The 17997-nt window shown below is 39.3% G+C and overlaps 1 protein-coding gene across 2 annotated transcripts in view; it reads right to left on the reverse strand.

Moving 5' to 3' along the window:
* Window positions 1-737: 737 nt before the first annotated feature.
* setbp1 (SET binding protein 1) overlaps window positions 738-17997 on the reverse strand; it is a 274065-nt gene continuing 256805 nt past the window's right edge. For both annotated transcript variants that reach the window (XM_062972595.1, XM_016991789.2), the window contains 2 exons: window positions 10678-10851; window positions 738-8109 (listed from right to left, as the gene is read on the reverse strand). In XM_062972595.1, coding sequence (XP_062828665.1) covers window positions 7565-8109; window positions 10678-10851 — 719 coding nt within the window. In that variant the 3' untranslated portion in view covers window positions 738-7564. The remainder of the gene's footprint in view (window positions 8110-10677; window positions 10852-17997) is intronic.

Here is a 17997-nt window from a genome sequence, read left to right on the forward strand (position 1 = left end):
TGGTGGACAGACTCAATCAATCAAGATCTCAATTTGCAAGATCTGGACAGGACTGTTTTTTATCATGTCAGAAGTGACTTGAGAACATACTGCAAATTCTTCTGGTGTGAGAGAATCGGTTATCTACAAAGACATTGTCCAGGGGATGCCCGGATGTGTTACCATCCTGTAGGAGGCTTCTCTCATGTCCCCACATGGGCAGTAGGGTTGAAGGATGGGAGCTCACCCCGTCTTGTGGATTCGAACCTTTATGTCAGTAGTTCAGCTAGAACAAGGTTTTAACCCATTGCGCCAGCTCGGTTCCCTGACAGGGCTGTTGATAACAGGACTTGGAAGCCTCTCATTCAGAAAGTCATCATAATTTGAAGTCATCTTGATGGCAATTAATAACAAGTGAACAATGTTGGGTACTACACCTAATAAACATAAGGATTACTTTGGGATTGGAGGAGCCAGCATCTCTAGTAATGACTGGCTGCTTTTAAAGATTCAACCTCTCTCACATATCTTGGAAAAGGAGAGCTACACTAAAAAAAGGGCGAGTAACAAAACCCGCAACTGTATTTGATTTTAAACAAAGTTTTTAGGAACTTTTTTTCAAAAAGAGAGGGAGCCAGATTTATCCATGACCACAAAAGAGAATTGGTGAGTGCATACATTTGTATCCCTAGAGCTATTAAACTTCTCAGTGATGTGAACCAGATGGAAACTAAGACAAAAGAATTCACAACTCATGGTAGACTGATTTGAATTCCTTTAATTTCACACAATGAATAACATATGAATAGGATTAACTTTTTTTCCTTTTTTCTTGTATTTTTTTAATAGTTAAGTGCTCTATACTGTGCTAACCTGATTTGGTAGCGAAAGGAGCTTCCTTTTAGAAAAAAAAGTTTAAAAACCAACATTTAAAATCATGAAAAAGCATGACATTTTAGCATGCCAGATGTACCTAACCCTCAAATAACAGCAAGTCTGTATCCATTTTTTAAATGTACAAAAATGCCTCATGAATAAAAACCGTTACAAAAAGAACATTTCAAACAAATGTACAAGTTTTTGTCTTGCCTCTATATTCAATAAAATACAAATACATTTTTGCTCTAAAATATGTTTACATACAATCAAAGGAGAACATGCAAATTACACGTTAAAAAAGGCATTTAAAAACCACTTATGAATACAAACTAAAAAGTAGCCAGCACGACTTATAGAACAATCTTGTGCCCCGTTCATTTTTGTAGGATTTTTTTTTATATTTTTGAAATACAGTATATACATATTTAACACTTTGTGTGCATTTAGTATCATCACCATCATCATCATCATTTAAGAAACAGCATTAACAAAAATAAACCAATTGACATGGGCATGTACCATTTCTTTTTTCCTTCCCATGTTGACAAAATTGGCATCTCCTTTCCTTTATTTCAATTTCTTTTTCTCTAACTGAAGGGGAGGGGGAAACAAGCTTGTAAATGATTGCTTGTTTTATTACTTCGTAGGCAGGCATTTTATGAAGATCTCCAATAAATTTCCTTGGTTGAAATGTGCTTCTGATTAACAACCCAGTCCTAAGACTTTTTTCTTTTGCTGTGCTAGCAATTTAATGGTTTGGATGGAGCAAATCCAATAGTGTCATTAAATTTCCAAACAATAACGTTAGGCCAATGTTGCCAGCAAGATATGCTCCTGCAAATGTTTAGAATTGAGGTGTAAATCAGGAATTGTTGCACCTTAGTAGCTAAATGGCCGTGTGTCTAAACAGAAAATGTAATTAGAAATAGACCTTGTTCCAGTTCCCACCGAAAAACAGAAAGAAGAACATGTGCTGACCAGATTGCACAGAATTTAAAAGTATATGTTTGACTTCACCCCAACTTTTTAAAGGGAAAAATATTCAAGAGAGGACGGAGGTTCAACTTCACAGCATCTTTACTGTGATATTCACCACTGATGGACCAAATAGGAAGCATAGCAACAACTTGTTTGAAACAACTTGTTTTTATCCACAGCTATGAATATGTATTTTATGAATTTTAATGTTTTACATTGTAATTATGTGTGTGTGTGGTTGTAATTCTGTGGTTTTTATCGTTTCAGATTTATGTGTTTATGCATTTTGCTATATTTTGTTGGCCACCCCAAATTCCTTTGGGGAGTTGGTGGAGGGAGATATATATATATATCTCAAATGAACCTACACATATTACTTTCATAATCAGTTGCATTATTGGTACTCATGTTTCAGTATGTTGACATTTCAGCTTGTATGCACATGCATTGAGTCTGATTTTAATGGGTTCTTCTGGCCCTTTCCTTCTTTCCTCAAAATGAACAATTCCGCATTGGAGAATGCCTCAGAGCGTGGTGTAGTCTCCTTTGGAGGTTTTTAAACCGAGACTGAATGGCCATCTGTCGGGAGTGTTTGGATTGTGTTTTCCTATGACAGAATGAGGATAGACTGGATTACCCCTCTAAATACTTCCAACTCTTTGATTCCATGACAATATAACACAGGTGGACCATATAGTACTTAGTATTTCACTGAAAGAGTAGTGTGGTCTAGGGACTTGCTCAGAATCAGCCAAGGAGAGGTAAACAGACCTGGAAACCTCCATTCACACTTTTGATTTTGAATGGATATGCCCTATCTAGAGTGTCCATTCATACCTTCAATTTTGAGTTGGTGGGATGAGCCCTGGAGTATTAAATTGGACTAATATGGCTAGAAATTTCCAACCTGCTATATCACCTTATCTCTGTGTACATGTGCAAGCATGAATTTCCATGATCCTCCGACACCTTTGTTTTTGGATATTTCAATGTTTCTACAATCAAATCTAGACAGATGGAGGGGTAGGGTTCTTTTTTAAGGCTTCCTGCTGAAATGCTTGGAGTCAGTGTGGTGGAGTGGTTTAAGCATTGGACTACAATTCTGGAATATATAGTTCAAATCCCTGCTTAGCCATGAAATCCCTGTGGGTGACCTTGGGCAGGCCTTGGAAGCAAAGCAAGGTGAGTTCTGGCTAGTACCTGGATGGGAGACTATTAACAAATACTAGATGCTATAATTTATATTTCAGAAGGAACTGGCAAAACTATATCTGAATAGTCCTTGCATTAAAAAACACTATGAAATTCATGTGGTTGCCCTTAAGTTGACAGGTGGCTTGAAGGTGCAGAGAGAGAGAGAGAGAGAGAGAGAGAGAGAGAGAGAGAGAGAGAGAATGAACGATGAATGAAAAATACTACCTGAAATACTAATGAGAAATAATACATGCTTCATTTGCTTTCATGGGGTCCTTTGCACCTTTCATGAGGTCCTATGCCTCAGGAAATGTCAAGGGTTGACTATATTTGAACATGCATTTCAGCATTTCAGTGTGTGGATGAATGCAAACAATGAATATGAATTAAAATGCTTAAAGAAATGGAACTTAAAAATATGTTAAAATCTCTCATTTAAAAATAATAACCTGCAGGTACTTAAAATGAGCATAGAAATGTAAACTAAGAATAAGTCCACAGAAACAGGGTTGTCAAATGGGCACCTCAGCTGTTCGAATGTGTGTGTTGTTTGTGTGCCTATGCTTTTAAAGGTGTCAAAGGTAGATCAGTCATAAGAAATTGGGACTGAAAGCGAAATCTGCAGTGATCAGATTAATGAGAACACATTCCCTGTATCTCAAGTGCTTTCTGATGTCAAAACACTCAGAGCTGCTAACATTTTTCCTTTATGAGGATTTATATTTGCATTGAAAAAAGCAAGTGCCTTGTAATGTGAGGATCAAAGAATCATTTGAGTTGACAGATGTTCAATGGCTCAGCACCAATCTTGCTATAAAAGAGTTATCCCTCAATCTGTGAGCCATCAAGGCAAAGAATCGCCACTGGCTACGGATGGCACAGAGGCCTTTTGCAGCAGAGAACAGATGAAGCTGGCATTTTCGCTTTCTGCCAGGTCCTACTGAGCTTTCTGTAAACGGTTAACAAGCTACATTTGGTTTGGAGGGTTACAACTGATGCATGCAAGCCATTAGGAAAAAAGTATCAGCTGAGTGAGGAATATCTGAGTTGTCTACAAGCATCAGTGAGCTGCTGCAGACCTTGGCATCTCCCACATCTTTTCTCCTATTCCCACATTACACCAGGCAATTCTTCTTCAAAGCATATACATCTTTTCTTTTTCTTTTTTTTTTTGGGGGGGGAATCCAAAATTTTGCTAAAATACTTTTTGTTGTTCAGGCACACTCTTACTCAGGACTGATAAGGATCATGGCCAAATGGGAACTGTGTAGGGAATGGATGTTACAGCATGCCAAAACAACTGGAAATCGTAACCATGTTCACTACTGAATGGTAGATTAGACTTTCCAAAAACCAATGGCGGATGGAAGCAGTAAGCTGATTCTTGAGTCATGTGGTGCAGTTTTCGTATTTTTTATATCACATTGCATGTTAGTGCAATATGAGGTTAGGAGCTTGTCTAGCAAGAAACAACAACCCTTGGTCACACCTTAAATAGAAGGTTATATGAATTCATGGCACACAGCTACTTTAAGTGAACATCCCATTGGAAAGGGGAGGGGTAGTTACGAGGGCTATCCACAAAGTAGATTACGTTTTGGATTTTAAAAAGGACAAAGTATAGGAGAAATCATTTAACATATGCAGCTGAAAGCCATATCCCAATACTACATCTCACGTAATCCACATTGAAATCTAGGCACGTCTCAGATAGATAAATGAGTTTGGAAAGTTCTGCCCCAGGAAATTCAGTCGCCTCTCTCCTCTGTTTCCAAAAATGGGGGCGTGGCTGGCAACGCAGCTTTTTGGTGACGCTGCAGGAAGGGAGAAGGGGGGAAGAGCTGAGGACACAAGTGGGAGAATGATTTATCATATACTTTGTCCTTTTTAAAATCCAAAATGTAATCTACTTTGTGGATAGCCCTCGTAAAACCAATTCTGCTCTGCTGGGACAAAGGAGGAGATAATCTATAGAGTTTGCCAAAAACTCTGAAGTATTTTACAAGTTCAGGGCAGTGTGGACAGATGGATTAGGTCTGATTTTGCCAAATCTGCTCTCCAGTCTCAACACAGGTGCCATTCTTCTTTCCTGGTCACTGCAGGGAACTCTATTGAGATAAAGAGCAGGGCACCTGAATGACCAGCATGACAAAGGGTTCCAACCTGCTCCTGTTCCTGGTCATATGGGTGTCTTTTCTGGTGTTAGAATGAGGTGTCCGCACGACCAGGAGGAGAGAGCATTCCCTCCATTGTGCTGGTCACATGGGTGCTCTGTTCTCAAGTCAGCAGAGGCACCTGCAACAGTTATAGATGGAATTCAATGGGTAGTAAGAATGGCAGTTGTGATGAGATGGAGGAGGTGAAATGCATGAGTGAATGTACTCCCTGGCCATGTGAACAACTGCCCTGGGAAATCTGCCCAGTGAATAAGACTGCTACACAACAAAACTGATGTTCGAGATTGGTCTTAAGTAGATAAAAATGGATGGAAGCTTAGAAGTGCAACCCAAGATAGTTAAATCCTAAAAATTATTTTGATTTCTAAAGAAGGCAACTGTGTTATAATCTTGTCGTATCCTACAAACACACACATGAATGTTTGTGCTTGGTAACCCATTATGTCAGATGCATGAAGCATGATCCAAAATATCTATTCTTTTAAATATTTCCTTTCTGTATTACTGAACCATCATGTCTCAAGAGCAGAAACTATTCAACCACTATGCAACCCTACCCTGATGAGATTTACAGGGAAAAGAAAGAAACTGCTCATCTCTGAATCTTAAATTGTCTTTTTAAAAAAGATGGTCTTTCTGTTTTAAAATACCAAGTAAAGTAGAATTACTGTAATTAAACAGGACTTGTGTTAAAGTCTGAATCGTTTGACCTCAAACAACATAATAATGATTATTAATTTTGCAATGCAAAATTGCTTCGGATATAGATCCAAGTTTTAAAAAATACTGGTCAATAAAAGAACACTTTGAGTTTGAACTGGACAAGTGAAACTGACAATTTAGAGAGAAACTGACAATTTATGACACTGTTTGTGTGCATGCAGACGGTTTTCCCCAATTATTTCGTTATAATTACAATATGTACAAAAAGGGGGAAAAGCCAAAGTATTTTTTCATTAAGGCAACCACAATTTGGGGGTTGGGGAAGAGTGTCCAAAGTGGTATTAGTACAACGGCAGTGGTAATACCCTTTGAACATTTCAATCATCTTCAATATATATATTTTCAGATAAGAACACTTAATCCTTTTATATTTGAATTCACAAAATGCCTGTCAAGAAATATTTTTTCCTCTGCTCTTAATTTCCGGGTGGAACATTTTTGAAGCACTTTCGCTGTTTCTGTGGTTTTGTGTATATGTATAGATTTGCTTAGAAAAACCAAGTGAAGACATTACTATAACGCTTGGACGCAAACATACAGAAAATGTTTGTCCCCAAGTTTCCCAACTGATGTGGAAACAACAGGAAATATTTGATGCACCCAGAAACCATTAGAAGTCCTTGCTTCTTAATAAGACACTGACAATCTTTCTGGTTTTTGCTGATATGTTCCAATTTTTTTTCTGCTACCCAAACCAACTGGGTGAACCTTTGCTTCCATCACCAATGGGACATGCCAGTCACTTTGCTAGTGAAAAGCTGGCATCTGTTCTTACATGAAATGCTAAGTTTTTCATTATATCACAGAAGGTTAATCAGAGATTTCCTTGATTTTGGTGGGGGTTTCACTCATCCTCTCTATATTACTCAAATTAGGAACATTTTTGAGGAATGGGGAAGGAAAAAACCATAAGATTCCCAAGATAGCTGTCCCAAGCCTGCCCAGAGATTCTTAAAAAACCCCCTGCAAACCTGGTAAGACAAATGAACAATATTTTGCAAAGCAGATTAAAACCAAGTCGAGGAATTTTTACACTTTTTTAAAAAAGAGAGCAGAAGTTATTTCCACTTCCAAGGGTTGCCAATTTTGCTCCTTACAGGGGCTCTTGCTACTTAAACAGCTGAATGACAAAGAGAACTCTAAATAAGTGCATTTTTTTCCTTTCAGGTGAACAGCAGTGACTGAAAAGCTGCTGGTGATACATTTCTTTCTGCCATGCATCTATTAAAAAGCTGCAGAAGCCTCTGTTCGGACGGCAATGACAATCCTGGTACGGATAATATTAGTCCTACCAAGTGTGAAGTTCTGGTGACTCTGGGCAAACCCCCCTTCCTTTCTGATACACAAGAAACACAACTTTGGGCATTGTTGCTGTTGTCCACAGAAAGTCTGCAAAAAAGACAGACTTGCTAGGTTTAGAAAGCCTTGCTCTTGATCCCCTACCTCAATAATAATATTATTACTGATCATTCCTGTCTGGTTTCTGAATGGCTGCTGTGCTACTGAAATACTGAGCAAGTCTGATGCTGTAAATGTCGAAGAGGTTGAGTGGAGGGTCCCATCCCAGAGCTCTGGTCCACTGGTCCCAGGACACTCACCATCCAACACTGTCCTCTGATTGGCCATGTCTGTTATTAGGTTTCGCTTTCACTTCCTCGCGTTTTCCGGTGCCTTTTCACCTTCACTGCCACCTCCTCTTCCGCCAGACACTGTTGCAATTTGTTTTTCCTTTTCCCAACCCTCGCTGTCCGTGAAGAGGGGGCTTGGGGCGGTGGAGGGGGCGGAGGCAGCGGGGTCACTCGGGCCATATGTACGACGGCCTCAATGGTGGCCGAAATCGTATCCTGATGGGCCGCTTGTTCCAGTATTAAAGGATTCAGCGCAAATCTTTGACCCCGTTTGCAAGGCAGGTCAACACATTTCTCCAAAACGGGCATTTGGTCTCTGGAGTCGTCCTCAAAAGACAGGGGCTGTTTCCGGGGACGCCCTCGCCTCTTCTTGACAAAGTTATTGCCTGTCTTTGATTGTCTCTGCAGCCGCTTGGCTTTCAGGATTTTGTTGACGTGATCCAGGTTCTTCTTGGTGGAGAGAATCTTGGTGTAGTTACACATCTTCCGCACCTCGCACTGGATCGCTTCGATCTCACAGCGCTTGAATCGTTTCTTGAGTGGTGAGCTGGCTGCAAAGCAGAAGGAAAGGGAGATGATTAAGTTAGGAAACAACTGACACTGGCACCTCAGTCTGCAAAAATAATGGCTGAAAAATGATGAATACCGACCGACAAGAAGATTTGCTGGGGCTGCGGATTATGAATAATGGGGGAAAGATGGGAAAATGGCATACTGAATAGAATAATAGAAAATATTTCAGAATTATTTATGATGAAGGCATTCAAAGAAGAACAATAATTTATATCATAAACCTGTAAACATGTCATTAAAATTACCTTGGTAGATTGAATGAATTAATGAATTAAAGGAGTCCAGAAATTAGAAATTGTTTTCATCTCCTGAGATGAGTGATTATAGTCTCATCAGACAGGAACTTCTGACAATGATTTTGGTTTTTTTCCTGATAGCAAGGCCAAAAGTTCCCAAATTTACTATTTCTTGCACATACAGAACCTCTAATACTCCAAAAACCTCTCAAAATGGTTTGAGAAATAGCCAGAAAAGTTAACTTCTGATGAGTTAAGCCATATTGGTACAACCTAAAGGAAGGTCACGGGGTGATATTATCCCTTTTCCCAAGAACAGCTGATCCAAAATTGTAACCCAATAGTCATAGGAAGGTATAGGTTCAATTCAAACTGTTGAAGTGGTGATGTTTCTACATCAGTTGCCTTCCAAGCTGTAGAGAGGAGGGGAGCAAAGCTTACAGATGACATCGAACTCCAAAACTGTTATGGGTCTGTTGGAGGAGATTTTCAACATCGTTTCCTATTTCATTAACACAGCATGAGTTTTCAATAAATGATCTACATCAGCCTGAAAGACAGACCAACATTTTAAGCTGGCATGTGCTATACAGATATACTACTTCATATACTTGTGTATAAACCAACCTCATGTATTAGTTGAAGGCTAGTTTGGGGCCCAAATTATGGATTTTTGTGTTTTTCATTATTTTAAAAATTATATTCTTAATTATGTTAAAAATGTTTTCATCCTTTGCTCTAAGTAAAATACAATACAATCGCAGCATAAAATACAATACAATGGCAAAATTATGTATTTTGATGTGATCCAGGGATAAATTGAGGGCTATTCTATAGAAGAGAAAGGGCCAGTGCTACTTCAGGGGTACTATTTTCTGACACAGGCATTCAGAAAGGCCAAAAGTGCTATTATGGAGGAGAAAGTAGAGGGGTTCAGTGCTCCTTTGAGGTTTTCCTGGGACACACAAAGCTCTTGCATTTCACGACTCTACACAGAGAAGGGGATCATTCCTTTATTGATAAGGCTCGAGGTACAGTACTTAAATCGACCCATAAAAAAGTTAACATGTATTTTTGGGATCAATTTTGACTAAAATTTCTAGACTTATACATGAGTATATACAGTAGTTTGCTTAATTAGAATGAAACCAATTAACACTTTCCCCTTTTCTGCTCTAATATGAGTTAACAATCTTATTAATACTTGCTAGGAATAAGTCTAGTAGAAGGCACTTAAAGGAACAAATCGTGTCCCACCTTCATTGACACTGGAAGCCTTGCAAACTCCAAATTGAGATTCAGAAAATTCTCTAGTGTCATCTCAAGCAACTCTACCCTGGCTCTCTTGCTGCTGTTTGTTCATTCCTTTTCAAAGGATTTCTCTTCCAGTTTTCTTTTTTAAAGAAAACCCCTGTGCCAACAGCAACTATAAGCTAAATGAATTTTGAACATCAGCAAATCACGGAGGTAATGTGAACCTTTTTCCTATTCACTCTGAAGTCTGTTTCACTATGTACAATGGGATAATAGTGCCAAGTGAGTGAATTTAAGATTGTGGCTGAATAATGCAATCCTATGCATGCAATTATTGCACACCAATGATCTTTGAATAACAAGACCTGTACTTTTCCCCTTCTAAAGATGATAAGCAGCTGTTAATAAACACTATTAAGTCCTCATTCTGGCATCTTTTGGATCTATTTTACATCTCTGCTCTCCAAGCAGCCCGTGTGTGTGTGTGTGTGTGTGTATGTGTGTGTGTGTGTGTGTGTATATATATATATATATATATATATATATATATATATATATATATATATATATATATATATATAATAAGGCTACACCCCATGCATCTGGAGAAGTGGGCAAGCTTATACCAAATAAAGCTTATTTGTTGTTATGGTGCCAAAGACTCTTGCCAGAATCCTGTTGGTGTTCTACACATTTCCAGGAGTTAATTGATGCAAAACATCAGCATTCAATTCAATGTGGTGGCAAGAGAGTTTGAACATGAGGGTGCCATTATGCAGGTAAATGTGTGCCACACACTGATGTTTATGCACATTGCGTATGCCTGGAGTTTGCACATGGATGTACAAGTATAAATTTTGTTGTGTGTTCAGCAGCATATTTGATGTCCTGGTTCAGTTGTGCAATGCATAATTATGTCTTAAAACTTTGGTGACTTTCCCTGGTGGGATGGATACAGAGTGGCTGATGCTTCCAGCAAGTGCCTTAATAATTCAAAGTCCACTACGGGTGCTGTTACTGTCCACCATTTTGGAAACCCCCAAAAACGATGCTTACCTGCTTCTGATGGTGCTGTGGCTGATGAAGGTAAGAGAGAGAGCATGGGGGCCGAGGACATTGCAATGCCGTCAAGAGATGCTGGTTTCCGACGGGTCATCACAGCCGAAGCAGAACCCTCGTTTTTATTGTGATGTGAATTCTGGTCTGCTTTTAGGTGAGAACTGGTGTTTCCTGCAGAATGAAAGAAGAAATGATGACATTTATCAGGCGAGGAAATTTGGCTAATCAGAAATATACCATAAATGCCTTGCTGGACTTCAAAGGGAAACTAGCGCCCCAGCATTCTTCACTTATAAATGTGCTTCTAATAATGGAGTTTTGATACTAGAGAGGATTATGAACTTTTTTTATTGGGTTTCAGTCCTTTTTTGCCTGCGGACATAACATAAACATTGATTCCTAGCCAACCCATTATTGCCTCCCAAGTCTATTTTTAAAACAATATGAGGAAAGATTATAATCACATCTCTGTTTAGGGCTGTTTTTCCATGTGCCTCCATGTACTCGTGTATCTTATCACACAATTACAAGCACTTGGACAGACAGGAATCTCATTATGGTCCAACCATTTACCCTACAGCACAATCTCCCACACATTATCAACCCAAGATAGCAGGCAAGATAGCTTCTCACTAGTAAGTTCTACCCACACAATAGAGTTTGCACCTGATTTCTCAAAAGTTACTACCATGAAGTTACTCTTCATTATCTCATTTGTTCTCCACCATTTCTCCAAGAACACCAATGGACAGTCAAGGCTAATTTTAATTCCCACTCAAAGTGAATGCATGGGGGTTGGAGGGATGAATTGGTCCCAGAGTGAAAGTTGGAGCCCAGCATGAGTTCTCCTAGGTATCAAAAACCAAAGGTCACTGCTGTTGGAAATCTCACATATCCTCTTACATTTTTGGAGCGTTTATATTGCCCTGCAGAGTTTGAGATCTCATTACTTTCAGAATTGGGATGAGTAGCTTTCCTGTGCTGATTTCAGATAATAAAGCAGAAATGTGCAAACCACATGAGATGGTGTCATATGTCATAAAAATGTGCAACACATTAAGAGCCATGCCAACATTTCAAAGATGGAAACAATTGTAACATGTGTACAGATGTGTGTGTGTATGAGAAAGAGAGAGAGAGAATATATATGTAAGATGTAATAATGCTAACCACCTCCTGGATTCAACATCTGTTGATAATTAAGCAGAAGATCCTGTATAAAAAGCCCTGTGAAAACTAGCAGCTGTAACCCCTCGACCTCTATTGATAAAAAAACTCCATCAACTCCACCCCCTCCAACCCAGTCCTCTGTGAAACTGCAATTCGCCATATCAAGGGGCAGACATCCATTTTCCAAAGGTAATCCCTCACAAAGCTCTTATCCTCTCCCAATCTCTACCTGCACACCGCATTTGCATTAGGGACTCTTGATTTATGGATCCTTGCTTCTTGGAGGCAGGAGCCTACTTCCTGTTGCTGTGGTTACTTGGATCCTGGTTCAAGGTAAAACAGCTCCCACTTCAAAATGGGTGGTGGGCCCCAGCATCGAACAGCTAGAGTTTATTGACTACCTTAGGTGGCTTCAAAGGTCAAAGACCAAAGTGCTGTTGCTTGCCTTTAGGCGGAGTCAATACTTGCTATATTTGTATTTTGCTCCCTCTGAAGAAGTTGGGATGGGGAGGGGGCACAAGCGGTTGCCACCTATCGGGGTTTACAAGGTCACACAACCCACCGAAGAGCACAGCATCATCCTGGGAAGCTGTTGCAAATTTGACAAGCGACTTCAAAGAGCCTCCTGTCCAACCTTCGGCTCATCATTACTTCTCCACAGGGCCATTCCTATTATACCTTAAGAGCTCACTTTTGTTTCTAATTTATTTTGGGCCCCTTTAGAAAAATAACTCCCTCCCTCTGGAATGTTCAGACCAGATGGTGGCATGTTAAGACCTGCCTAAGGAAGTAGCCAGATGAAATGTCAGAAGTAAAGATTGACCAGATAGTGCAATGCCACCCCACCGAACGTTAACTGGCAACAGCAGTCAGGCTAAAGCAAATGGGAGAGTGCATGCTTTGGGCATACTGTGGGCACTCTGTATCTACTCATTTGACCTCCATGATCTCAACCATCAATGACTTGCAAATATTAAAAAAACACAAAAGCAAATCTTGATTTTCCATTTTATATAAAAGGTAAAGGTAAAGGTTTCCTTTGATGTTAAGTCCAGTTGTGACTGACTCCGGGGGTTCGTGCTCATCTCCATTTCTAAGCCAAAGAGCCAGTGTTGTCCATAGACACCTCCAAGGTTATGTGGCCGCATGACTGCATGGAGCACTGTTACCTTCCTGCCGGAGCGGTACCTATTGATCTACTCACATTTGCATGTTTTTGCACTGCTAGGTTGGCAGGAGCTGGGGCTAACAGTGGGCGCTCACTCTGCTCCCCAGATTTGAACTTGGGACCTTTCAGTCCGCAAGTTCAGCAGGTCAGCGCTTTAACACACTGTGCCACCAGGGACCCCTCTCATTTTATATAAGGTATGACATTTTACTATGCTATTGAATATAATGGGACTTGAGCATCCATAGTTTCTGACATCTGTAGGAGGGTCTTAGACCTAAATCCCAATGGATACCAGGGATATATTGTAGGCAGTTCCCATCTGCAACGAAGTGGGAAGTAGAATTAACAGAGTGAAAACTGGAGATGGCTCTTTTACCTTTAATGGATTCCAGCAACCAACAAATAGGCAAGCCTGCTGAGATACCTTTTTCTGAGATGCTCACTGAAGGTACAGGATCCTCCCCCAGTTTTCACTCTGGCAATCCTAGTGGGGCAAATGTGAGCTGTGGGTGGCAGATAGATCTCATTTGTGTGGCTCCTGACAAAATCTTCTTCAAAAGTCCCCTGACTCAATTTTTTTTTGAAAAAATAAAGAAATTTCTACAATTTTGGGGGTAAACTTTTCCAAACCCTCATAACACCCTTTAAACCCAAATCTCCATCCCCAGAAAAGCCAGTCTCAAATATGTTTGTTTTCATCACGGTCCCTCTAAAAAGGATTATGTCTAGTTGCTATTTTGAGAGGAATTGCAAAAGAAATTGAGATATTAGGTTTGCTGTAAGGGCTAGTTGACCCCGATCTCAGTCCAGATGATCTGCTGTCAGTCAGGGTAGATAATTTTGGGTAGATGAACAGAGAGTTTGAAAAGCTTTCCATTAAAATTTAGGCTTTCTGAAAGTTACTGAAGCAGTTTCATGTATGGTTCATCCAAAGACAAACTATAGGTGACTATATATATATATATATATATATATATATATATATATATATATATGTGTGTGTGTGTGTGTGTGTGTGTGTGTGTGTGTGTGTGTGTGTGTGTGTGTGTTGGCTTATTCCCAAAGAAAGGAGACCAACCAATAGTTGAATGGTGACTCAACATGTAGGGAAATCCAGCTTATTCAGAGGTTCTACTTTTGTTGGGACTAGAAATAGATTTTCATGTCAATCTCGTCAACCACTTGTGTTTCTTTAATGCTGGATTGAAACTGTGCTTTGGTCTAATCCAGGGATTCCCAACTTTTGATCCTCCATATCTTTGGGACTTTGATTCCCAGAAGGCCAAGCCAGCTTGGCTAATTATTCGGAATGCATAAGATTCTCCATGCATTCAGAAAAATGCACACCAAGGTTCACATAACCAACACCAGTGATTCCATAGCTGATCAGAAGTCCTGAACATATGATCTTAGATTGTAAATTGGAAGCACACTGATGGGTGACAAGGGTTCTAATAATGCATCATAGAAGACTTTATTGTCAGCCTTGCAGTGATCATTTTGGGAAAACTACTCAACTTGAAAGGAAAACCCAGGACCAAAGGTGGGTTAATGACAAGTTCTGAATGAATGAATACAGGGTGAAGACAGATGTTTTGCCTATAGAGTGGCAGATGTGGTTAGAAAACATGTTCAGTGCCCTAAAAACGGAAACTGCAGAATGCAACTAATGTGAGTCAAAACTTCAGTCAACATATGCTAGCATATAGGCCTGTCTTCACTCTCAGGGAAGGATGGTTCAGGGGCAGAACGGGATAGTCAAAATGGTAGTTACTTATTTTTGGAGGAAGGCTTTGCTTGGAAGCTGGAAAGTCCACACTTTAGCAAGAAGGAAATCTGTCTGATCAATGGTTTTTGCCTTCTGAATCAATACCAATCTACACAATTCTAACACTACTCAATGCTACACTCCTTTTTAACTGATATTGCAACAAGATACGGTAACTTGGGGTTTGTAGTTTACTAAAGCACTAGCGTTTTCTAGCTAACTACACAATTCAACAGAAATGGGACGACCACCTCTAAGATATGGTTTGGCTGTGGGATTCTTGCACCAGAATAGGGTTAGACTACATCAGAGATGTAATTATAGAATCGTAGTGTTGGAAGGACCTCATGGGCCATCCAGTCTGACCCCCTGCCATACACAATCACAGTTCTCCCAACAAATGGACATTGAGCCTCTGCTTAAAATCCCCAGTGAAGGTGACTCCAGCATGCTCCTAGGCAGTGAGTTCCACTGCTGAACAGCTCTACCTATTATGAAGTTCTTCCTAATGTTTAGGTGGAACCTCTTTTCCTGTCATTCAGATCGATTGTTCCGTGTCTTGGTCTCTGTAGCAGAAGAAAACAATCCTGCATCCTCCTCAATATGATATCCTTTAAAATATTTAAATATTGTCATGTCTCCTCTTAACTTTTTCTTCTCTGAGCTAAACCCTTTACTCATTTCCTTCTTGAAGGAAGCAGCAATTAATTTTCCCAATTTTCTTCACACTGTCAGAAAGTCTTCAAAAACTATACAGTTGTTGAAGCTTATTTACAATTTGGGACATATTGGGCACAAAATTCACACATGGTTGATTTGCATATAAAACAGCTTTTGCTACCTACAAATATTATACCCTGAAAAGAAAATATGTTTTGCAGAGTAAGTTCCAAACTGTGAAGATTGTCAGTCTAGGATTCTTCTGGTCAGACTTTCTCAACACTTTGAAAAACAAACAAACCAACAACATAGTTTTCAACCATTTTCCAAATATATTTGATATTATATTGTCCTTATGATCTATTCCACTCTAGCATTCTGTGATGCTATGAATAATGAAATATTTTTGCTCATAGCTGATTCCTGAGATCAACTGGAAGAAAAATGACCCAAATATTTTCCAAGTTTAGCTTTGTCAACATTTTTTATTTTACCCACCACATATAGAATTCCCTATTCTCTAAAGGACAAGAACATACTCAACATTTTGTATCACTCTAAACCCTTGATAAAGAAGTCATTGACTTCTTTAGAAAGGTTTTATTGGCTTGCTGAAGACCTGGTATAATGCCTTTTCACTCTTTCCAAAGTTCCTTTCGACATTTCTTGGCAATAAAAATACAGTTATAATAAAATAAATAATTTAAAATGTATCGCCTTTTCATGACACAAAACATCTACTTCTGGAGGCAACTTCCCCACTTTGCTTCATGGTTCAGTCAGGGCTGTGACCAGTACATGCCATAAATAAGGCATTATTGGGTGATATCCACTGGAGAAAAACTTTTAGGGGTTTGTTCCTTTTCACCTAAACCTAGTGTATCCTCTGTTTTTAATTCCTCCTCTGGCTATGCATCCAACATGGGACTGCTTTGTACTCCCTTGCTTTTTATTTCATTATGCGCTGCTTTTGTGACAAAATGCATCTCGAAACATCACCTGGGTCAGACGATTTGCATTTTGATTGCTATCTTGAATAAGACTGAGAAGAAATATGATAACCAGGAAAACTCATTTTTAAAGAAAAGAAGTGAAGAAAGAAAATGAAATCAGACTCATCTGAAGTGGATCACTGAGACTGATGCTTTGCTTCATAGCCCAGAAGAGAGAACAGAATTGCAATTTGATAAATACAGCTAAGAGAAGCAATTCTTCTTCTTAAAGTAATGCTCATGCTGCCTTGATGTGACAACCACCATCATTTAGAAATAGAGGCCAACATCCAAAAGGTGCACTCTGTAGCCAATGGCATACATTGGGTTCTTGATATCCGCTGGAATTTGGTTTTGGGACTTTTATGAATACCAATATCCGTGGATGCTCAAGCCCATTGTACACAGTGCTGTCATAAAATAGTACCCCTTATACAAAATGGCAAAATCAAGCTTCGCTTTTTAGATTTTTTTCTGAATATTTTCATGCTGTGGGTGATGGGACATGGAGTCCAATTGTACATCCATTAACAGCATCTGCAGAATTGGAACATTCCCAGATCCTGCACCCTCTTTGATGCTAGAAAACTTGTTCAATAGGGTTTTATTATGAAATCTGGAATAGATTGTAATGTTATATTGGGAGCAGCCCTCAGAATGTGTGTGTGAGAGGGAATGTTGCAAAAGCCTGGGAGTATGATACCTGTTATGTAATCCCTTTGAAAGTACAAACGTGACTGAGCACCAAGATACTTGGGCAGTGAAACAACTGAGAGCAAGTGCTATTTCCAAAGTACTTATATCACATTTATTCTTTGGATGTAGTGTTATAGCTATTGACCATACTAGCAGAACATGTCAAGATGTTTTGGAATGTCGCTCAGAATGTTTTCTATCTATTTAATTTAGCTTAAAATAACTAGAAGCATTCCAGCATTTCAAGGAGTCAGAAGGCTATCTGTTGCTCCAGAGACTGGAACACAGAGCAATAAATTCAAATTACAGGAGAAGAGAATCCACCTGAATGTTAGGCAGAACATCTTGCCATTAAGAGATGTTTGACAGTGGAATATGCTGTTTCAAAGTGTTGTTTTCAAGTTGTTTTTGACCTAAGATAAACCCATCATAGGGTTTTCTTGGCAAAATTTTATCAGAAGGGGCTTGCTATTGCCTTCCTCTGAGGCTCAGAGAGTGTGACTTGCCCAAGTTCAGCCAGTGGGCTTCATGGCTGAGCAGAGATTTGAACCCTGGTCTCAAGTCATAGTCTAATGCTTAAACCACTATACCGTACTGCCTCCTTTATCTATATTGTCATATAATGCTGTTTGAAACTGCATTATATGGTCAGTGTAGACTCATATAATGCAGTTCAAGGTAGTTAAACTACATTATATGAGTTTCAAATTACATTACAGTAGAGTCTCACTTATCCAACATAAACGGTCTGGCAGAATGTTGGATAAGCAAATATGTTGGATAATAAGGAGGCATTAAGGAAAAGCCTATTAAATGTCAAATTAGGTTATGATTTTACAAATTAAGCACCAAAACATCAT

Source organism: Anolis carolinensis, chromosome 2, assembly GCF_035594765.1.
Source record: "Anolis carolinensis isolate JA03-04 chromosome 2, rAnoCar3.1.pri, whole genome shotgun sequence".
In the NCBI taxonomy this organism is placed as follows: domain Eukaryota; kingdom Metazoa; phylum Chordata; class Lepidosauria; order Squamata; family Dactyloidae; genus Anolis; species Anolis carolinensis.